This window comes from Brachionichthys hirsutus, unplaced genomic scaffold (genome assembly GCF_040956055.1).
Source record: "Brachionichthys hirsutus isolate HB-005 unplaced genomic scaffold, CSIRO-AGI_Bhir_v1 contig_598, whole genome shotgun sequence".
Taxonomy (NCBI): domain Eukaryota; kingdom Metazoa; phylum Chordata; class Actinopteri; order Lophiiformes; family Brachionichthyidae; genus Brachionichthys; species Brachionichthys hirsutus.
In genome coordinates, this window is record NW_027181041.1 from 9,870 (window position 1) to 18,583 (window position 8,714).

Genomic DNA, 8,714 nt, shown 5'->3' on the forward strand with positions numbered 1-8,714 from the left:
CGCGTTTTAATCTACGGATGTGTATGCCTGACAGTATTTTGGTGAGGATGCAAACATAACTAAAACATTTAGGATTGTACAATCTCAATCTCATCTTGGACCTGGTCACACCGCCTGGGGGTAGAACTTCTGCTCGGCTATATTTGGGGGAACAAAAACGTTTCAGGTGAATTACCAACACTGAAATTAGAGCCTGTAGAAAAGCCACCCCGACCCCCCCAAATACAAAGCGTGTGGTTCTGTGTGAATCTGGTGAAAAGTACATTTTGCACGACAGGAAATGCTCATTTTACACACTCCGGAATGTGAGACTGCTATTTCTGGCCCTGCGCTTGATGTGTTTATTTTTTGCCCGAGCAGCTATGAACAGTTGCGTCATTCCACCAGCTGTCAACCTGACCTCCTGGATGAGTCACCTGAGCAGCGGTGATCTGATCCTTGAAAGAACGGACATGAAATAAAAAGTGACCGGAGAGAGCGCAGACCTCCCCCAAGCAGCTCGCTCCCCTCCGAACTGGATCTGCACCGTCCACATGGTGATCTGGATCAGCATCTAAAGGTTGTTCTTGGTATCTTTATACACCATGAAAAGTCAAAGTGATGTTTTTTTTAACTGAGTGTATCAATAAATGGGTTTTAATGTTAACATTTCATATCTATTTTTTGCTATGATCTCTTCCGGATTGTCACCTTTAATCATCTGTTCCTGGTAGCGTTCCCAACATTTCCTGAAGATTTTATCAACATCCGTCCAGAACTTTCTGAGTCATCGTGCCAGCAGTCAGACAAGCCGAATCCTACTCACGTGACTTATCAAAAAGGGGGCGCGGCCGCTGTCACCTAGCAACCATCAACAACACAGAGGAAGCAAAAGGCTGGTGCTGACGTCGTTGTTGCATCGCTTTAGCCTCGTTTACGTTTTGAAAATGGTGAAACAGACAATCGAGATATTTGCTCGTATCAGACCCACAAAGGCACCTGCGGCGGTAAGACGGCATTTATCGATGTGACGTCACTGACATAAACCAGGAGCTTCACCATGCTAGCTAGCTTTCTTTACTAGGAGTTGCATCATGCTAGCTAGCTTTCTTTACTAGGAGCTGCATCATGCTAGCTAGCTTTCTTTACTAGGAGCTGCATCATGCTAGCTAGCTTTCTTTACTAGGAGCTGCATCATGCTAGCTAGCTTTCTTTACTAGGAGCTGCATCATGCTAGCTAGCTTTCTTTACTAGGAGCTGCATCATGCTAGCTAGCTTTCTTTACTAGGAGCTGCATCATGCTAGCTAGCTTTCTTTACTAGGAACTGCATCATGCTAGCTAGCTTTCTTTACTAGGAGCTTCACCATGCTAGCTAGCTTTCTTTACTAGGAGCTTCACCATGCTAGCTAGCTTTCTTTTCTAGCAGCTGCATCGTGCTAGCTAGCTTTCTTTACTAGGAGCTTCACCATGCTAGCTAGCTTTCTTTACTAGGAGCTGCATCATGCTAGCTAGCTTTCTTTACTAGGAGCTGCATCATGCTAGCTAGCTTTCTTTACTAGGAGCTTCACCATGCTAGCTAGCTTTCTTTACTAGGAGCCGCATCATGCTAGCTAGCTTTCTTTACTAGGAGCCGCATCATGCTAGCTAGCTTTCTTTACTAGGAGCTTCACCATGCTAGCTAGCTTTCTTTACTAGGAGCTGCATCATGCTAGCTAGCTTTCTTTACTAGGAGCTTCATCATGCTAGCTAGCTTTCTTTACTAGGAGCTTCACCATGCTAGCTAGCTTTCTTTACTAGGAGCTTCACCATGCTAGCTAGCTTTCTTTACTAGTAGCTTCACCATGCTAGCTAGCTTTCTTTACTGTTCTTTACTGTGTGTGACCGAGCAGCAGGTTAAAAACACACCTGTCCTGCTCAAGTTGTTTCCACGCCCACTTAAACCTTTTGACCGTGGACGTTTCGTACATCTGCATCAGAGCATCGACTCTAAACAGTGCTGTGCATGTTGTCGCTTGCTCCATGCACGCTATTTGTTGTTTACCTGTTTATTCATGCGTGTAGTTTATTGCATTTTAACTTAGATCCAGGTGGCATTGCAAATTCTCAGATTTGTTCAAGACATGTTCCGGTCAGGCGGATTAGGAGATTAAAGCTGCGTTCAGCCGGAGATCATGCATCTGTGAAAGATAGTCAATTATGTCTGGATTAAAAATAGGGATATAATTAGATATTGATCATCCGGTTATCAGCTGAGCCAGAATGTTTCATTTTCTTTCGCTAAGCGTTCCACGTTGTCTCGTCTTTTCTCCCTGAAGCCACCAGGACTTCAAACAGGTAGTCGAGCTCGAGCAGATGTTAGACCCTGAGACGGGGGGCAAATGGACCCAGCCAGCCTCACTTCATTTGTCCTCCACTAGCCGACTTTAGTTTAGTCTTCCCAGCCCCCCGAGGTCCTTGATGTTGGGGTTTGCAGCAGCCCCCCCCCCCCGAGGCTAATAGCACATAGATCACGTAGAACACAAGCTGCTTCATGTCTTCAGTCTGAAGGTTCCTCTCTCAGGGTCCAGTAACCCTAATAAACGGGTTACTGGACCCGGCTCCTGTCTGCTCCCTCAGGCGTACTCCGTGGTCAGTGAGGAGCAGATAGGAGCTTCGTTGGAGTTCACGGTTCCTCGGGACCTGGACGACGGCTTCGTCAACAACAAGAGGGAGCGCTACAAGTTCAGGTAGGATCAGGTCCATCTCGATTCTAGAACGTTCCCCTGCTTATGCCCAGTTTATTTTAGAGGAGGATCCTTGTGGAGGTTCCCTGTGGAGGTTCCCTCCTGCACTTATAGAAATACTTTTTCCACGTTTAAGTCTTCCTGGGCGGATTCCGGGATAAAACACGGAGGGTTGAGTCTTCCGAAGCAGACTAACTAAATCCACCTCCCCATTGAGTAGACGCCTGCTTTGGGCCTTAACACACTTCATGTGTGAGTGACATAATCAGCGGTCACTCTGTCCTCTTGTGTCCTGCTGAACACGACTGCAGTATTTGTCTTCTCTCTCTCTCTGCTCAGGTTCCAAAAGATATTTGATCAAGCAGCTGAACAAGAGGAGATATTTGAAAACATTGCCAAACCGGTTGCAGACAGGTCAGAGAAACACACCGTACCTTTCAAGATGCTAAATGAAAATGATGTTTGCATTGATGCTAGCATCTTCAAGGCTTCGTGGGAGACGGCAGGTGGAGTCCCACGGAGTCTTCACCTGCAGAATGGTTTGCCCGTCCTCTCTGTAACTCTATCCGAGTGTGTTTTAGTTGAAACCAGTTCCCATTTTTCATCAGACATGCTGTGATACACTCTGTGTGAACCGTAAAGACGAGAGGAAACGGGACAGATGAGTAAAGACTAGAGGAAACGGGACAGATGAGTAAAGACTAGAGGAAACGGGACAGATGAGTAAAGACTAGAGGAAACGGGACAGATGAGTAAAGACTAGAGGAAACGGGACAGATGAGTAAAGACTAGAGGAAACGGGACAGATGAGTAAAGACTAGAGGAAACGGGACAGATGAGTAAAGACGAGAGGAAACGGGACAGATGAGTAAAGACGAGAGGAAACGGGACAGATGAGTAAAGACGAGAGGAAACGGGACAGATGAGTAAAGACTAGAGGAAACGGGACAGATGAGTAAAGACTAGAGGAAACGGGACAGATGAGTAATTTCCTGAGGAGTAACTTCTGAGCTTTACTCTTTACTGAGGAGTAACTTCTGAGCTTTACTCTTTACTGAGGAGTAACTTCTGAGCTTTACTCTTTCCTGAGGAGTAACTTCTGAGCTTCACTCTTTCCTGAGGAGTAACTTCTGAGCTTTACTCTTTCCTGAGGAGTAACTTCTGAGCTTCACTCTTTCCTGAGGAGTAACTTCTGAGCTTTACTCTTTCCTGAGGAGTAACTTCTGAGCTTCACTCTTTCCTGAGGAGTAACTTCTGAGCTTCACTCTTTCCTGAGGAGTAACTTCTGAGCTTTACTCTTTCCTGAGGAGTAACTTCTGAGCTTCACTCTTTCCTGAGGAGTAACTTCTGAGCTTTACTCTTTCCTGAGGAGTAACTTCTGAGCTTCACTCTTTCCTGAGGAGTAACTTCTGAGCTTCACTCTTTCCTGAGGAGTAACTTCTGAGCTTTACTCTTTCCTGAGGAGTAACTTCTGAGCTTTACTCTTTCCTGAGGAGTAACTTCTGAGCTTTACTCTTTCCTGAGGAGTAACTTCTGAGCTTCACTCTTTCCTGAGGAGTAACTTCTGGAAGGACGTCCATCACGCGAGAGTAAAGAATCCAAATAAAGGCTGGATACATGATATGACTTCCACATTTACAAACTGCCAATGAAAGTTCAGCAATTTCTCAGGAAATGACCATAAATGTAGAAAGTCCTGCATTCCTGGTGGTGACCTCTGAACCCGGAGAGTCCGGATAATGTCTCAGTGACATGAAGTGATTCAGTTCATTCTGAATAACCTCAAATCCATTCATCCATTCATCCATTCATCCACCCATCCATCCATCCATCCATCCATCCATCCACCCATCCGTCCATCCACCCATCCGTCCATCCATCCATCCGTCCATCCATCCATCCACCCACCCATCGTTGGAGCCTATCTAAGGTGCAGAACGTGGGGAACCCCCCGGATGAAGCAGGACAGCGCTCGTATCTCGATCAAAGATAGGATCAAAGATATCAAATATCATCAAAGGCATTTCGGCTGGGACTGAAAACATGAAGCTCTGACTCATTTTCTGTAAATTTAGGTTTGCAGTGTGACTGAAACCGTTTCAAACCCAACGGCGTCGGGGCAAATGTTAAAAGCCCCAGGGCAGGAAGAGTCAATATTATGGTCTCGGGGTGGTAATCAATTTCACAAGGCTGTGAAACCTGCTGCTCAAGTTCAAAGAAGACTTTCTGTTCGGATTTAACTTCAAGCTGATCGCTTCTCGAGCTTAGAACTATTATTCAGACGGATTCACCGATTGTAGATTGTAAACGACCAGGAAAGCTGACATGTAAACAGGAAGGGGCGGGATAAAAGGCCCCGCCCACCTCAGCGGCAGGATAAAAGGCCCGGGCTGTGTCACTAGAGCAGGGAGGGGAACCCTACAGCACGCAGGGGGGGAACCCTACAGCACCCAGGGGGGGAACCCTACAGCACGCAGGGGGGGAACCCTACAGCACCCAGGGGGGGAACCCTACAGCACGGAGGGGGGGGAACCCTACAGCACTCAGGGGGGGGAACCCTACAGCACCCAGGGGGGGAACCCTACAGCACGCAGGGGGGGAACCCTACAGCACGCAGGGGGGAACCCTACAGCACGCAGGGGGGGAACCCTACAGCACCCAGGGGGGGGAACCCTACAGCACGCAGGGGGGGGAACCCTACAGCACTCAGGGGGGGGAACCCTACAGCACCCAGGGGGGAACCCTACAGCACCCAGGGGGGGGAACCCTACAGCACGCAGGGGGGAACCCTACAGCACGCAGGGGGGAACCCTACAGCACGCAGGGGGGGAACCCTACAGCACCCAGGGGGGGGAACCCTACAGCACGCAGGGGGGGGAACCCTACAGCACTCAGGGGGGGGAACCCTACAGCACCCAGGGGGGAACCCTACAGCACGCAGGGGGGGAACCCTACAGCACTCAGGGGGGGGAACCCTACAGCACTCAGGGGGGGGAACCCTACAGCACCCAGGGGGGGGAACCCTACAGCACTCAGGGGGGGGAACCCTACAGCACCCAGGGGGGGAACCCTACAGCACCCAGGGGGGGGAACCCTACAGCACGCAGGGGGGGACCCTACAGCACGCAGGGGGGAACCCTACAGCACGCAGGGGGGGGAACCCTACAGCACTCAGGGGGGGGAACCCTACAGCACCCAGGGGGGAACCCTACAGCACGCAGGGGGGGAACCCTACAGCACGCAGGGGGGGAACCCTACAGCACCCAGGGGGGGAACCCTACAGCACGCAGGGGGGGAACCCTACAGCACCCAGGGGGGGAACCCTACAGCACTCAGGGGGGGGAACCCTACAGCACCCAGGGGGGGGAACCCTACAGCACCCAGGGGGGGGAACTCTACAGCACCCAGGGGGGGGAACCCTACAGCACGCAGGGGGGGAACCCTACAGCACCCAGGGGGGGAACCCTACAGCACTCAGGGGGGGGAACCCTACAGCACTCAGGGGGGGGGACCCTACAACACTCAGGGGGGGGGGAACCCTACAGCACTCAGGGGGGGGGGAACCCTACAGCACTCAGGGGGGGGACCCTACAGCACTCAGGGGGGAGGGGAACCCTACAGCACTCAGGGAGGGGAACCCTACAGCACTCAGGGGGGGGAACCCTACAGCACTCAGGGGGGGGGACCCTACAGCACCCAGGGGGGGGACCCTACAACACTCAGGGGGGGGAACCTTACAGCACTCAGGGGGGGGACCCTACAGCACTCAGGGAGGGGAACCCTACAGCACTCAGGGGGGAGGGGAACCCTACAGCACTCAGGGGGGGGGGACCCTACAGCACTCAGGGGGGGGACCCTACAGCACTCAGGGGGGGGGAACCCTACAGCACTCAGGGGGGGGAACCCTACAGCACTCGGGGGGGGGGGGAACCCTACAGCACTCGGGGGGGGGGAACCCTACAGCACTCGGGGGGGAACCCTACAGCACTCGGGGGGGGAACCCTACAGCACTCGGGGGGGGGGAACCCTACAGCACTCGGGGGGGGAACCCTACAGCACTCGGGGGGGGGAACCCTACAGCACTCAGGGGGGGGAACCCTACAGCACTCGGGGGGGGAACCCTACAGCACTCAGGGGGGGGAACCCTACAGCACTCGGGGGGGAACCCTACAGCACTCCTCCTGGGTTGGCAATATAATCAGAATAAGTGAGAGGCTTAAGTTTGTCTATAATTCATCTTGGAAAGTGTCAGCGTACCGTTTTCCTTGCACTTGGCAAGTGAAAGTAACTTGATCCTCACCTTTGATCATGTGTCAGAACCCCCCCCGGCCACCCCGGTCATCCCCCCCCCCCCCATCGTTTTACTGTTCCTGCCTGGTTCATTTCCAAGACTACAAAACAAGCTTTTTTTTCCCAAGTCAATTGATCAATTGATCAATTGATCAATTGATCAATTGATCAATTGATCAATTGATCAATTGATCAATTGATCATAGCTCACGTGAGCCTCATTCAAACGGGACTCTGGATCACCGGGTTCCATGGTTCCTTGATTCCATGGTTCCTTGGTTCCATGGTTCCTTGGTTCCTTGGTTCCATGGTTCCATGGTTCCTTGATTCCATGGTTCCTTGGTTCCTTGGTTCCTTGGTTCCTTGGTTCCATGGTTCCATGGTTCCTTGGTTCCTTGGTTCCTTGGTTCCTTGGTTCCTTGGTTCCTTGGTTCCATGGTTCCATGGTTCCTTGGTTCCATGGTTCCATGGTTCCTTGGTTCCTTGGTTCCATGGTTCCATGGTTCCTTGGTTCCATGGTTCCTTGGTTCCTTGGTTCCATGGTTCCATGGTTCCTTGGTTCCTTGGTTCCATGGTTCTGAGCATGTGCAGAAGGGCCGTCTTACGTGGCCCCACCTCGTTCTGTGGCTTTGGGCCTTTCCCTTCGCTCGTATCCAGACAGTCGGCCCTCGCCGACCGGCTCGGACCGGCTGTCTGGAGACGCGTTATTATTGTGTGTGTTCTCAGTGACATTGATGGTCAGCCGGCCAATGAGAGTGCGTGTGCGTGTGTGTGTGCGTGTGCGTGTGCGTGTGTGTGTGCGTGTGCGTGTCTGCAGCGTATTGGCTGGCTTTAATGGCACCATATTTGCGTATGGCCAGACGGGCAGTGGAAAGACCTTCACCATCACAGGAGGGGCGGAGCGCTACCACGACCGAGGCATCGTTCCGCGCACACTCTCCTACCTGTACACGCACCTGAGCCAGGTGAGCCGAGCCGTTGGGACTCTCCTGAGACGTTCCCCTCTGTGGGGACGGCCTGAGTCCCACGTGCATTCACGTCTTCACCCACAGGGCGGCGGCGTGGTTTACAGCACGCACGTCTCCTACCTGGAGGTCTACAACGAGACGGGATACGACCTCCTGGATCCCCGCAGCGAAGCGTCGCGGCTGGAAGACCTACCGTCAGTGTTCTACGTCCTATTATTAAATGCTGAGGAGCAGTCAACTTCCTTCTGCCGTTCTTCGGGTTCTGTCTTTCGCCGCTGGACGCTCCAGCACCGTCCTGGGACGAGCCGCTGGCGCTCGGCGTGCGCCCGATCCTTCTCTCGTGGTTTTGATGCCACACACCACAGTGTTCTGGAAATAGGCGGTGCCCGTCGTGAGCCGTGCTGTGGCTGTTTCCTGCCTGTTGCTGCCTGCCTGCTTGTTGTGGACGTTCTCGCTCTCTTTCTGTTCTCTTTAGCTCTATCTTTATTTCCATGCTCTAAACAAAAAGCTCTTTAAAATAAATCGTTGTGTCTTTCACAGTTGGTTTTGAATATTTCTACAACAATGACAACATTTCCCATTTTGGTTTGGAGGACTTCTTCATCCCTGCTAGGGGGTCAAGCCCCCCCCCCCCATGACTCCATGTTCTGTTCCAGAAAAGTAACGATCCTGGAGGATCCAGACCAAAACATCCATCTCAGGAACCTCTCGCTGCAGCAGTCGGCAAATGAAGAGGAGGCTCTGAATCTGCTC

General features: G+C 52.0%; 1 protein-coding gene across 1 annotated transcript; it reads left to right on the forward strand.

Moving 5' to 3' along the window:
- Window positions 1-863: 863 nt before the first annotated feature.
- On the forward strand, window positions 864-8,485 carry LOC137917122 (kinesin-like protein KIF6). The gene is made up of 5 exons (XM_068760009.1): window positions 864-986; window positions 2,597-2,706; window positions 3,043-3,117; window positions 7,854-7,958; window positions 8,046-8,485. The coding sequence occupies exons 1-4, from the start codon at window positions 927-929 to the stop codon at window positions 7,951-7,953; spliced, it is 345 nt and encodes a 114-aa protein (XP_068616110.1). The 5' UTR covers window positions 864-926; the 3' UTR covers window positions 7,954-7,958; window positions 8,046-8,485.
- The last annotated feature ends 229 nt before the right edge of the window (window positions 8,486-8,714 follow it).

Bases quoted from the DNA above. Each gene is read 5' to 3' on its own strand.
- LOC137917122 (XM_068760009.1), top strand. From the start codon at position 927: ATGGTGAAACAGACAATCGAGATATTTGCTCGTATCAGACCCACAAAG. The intron at 987-2,596 runs GTAAGACGGCAT...CTGCTCCCTCAG, and splicing joins CCACAAAGGCACCTGCGGCG to GCGTACTCCGTGGTCAGTGA. The intron at 3,118-7,853 runs GTCAGAGAAACA...GCGTATGGCCAG, and splicing joins GCCAAACCGGTTGCAGACAG to ACGGGCAGTGGAAAGACCTT.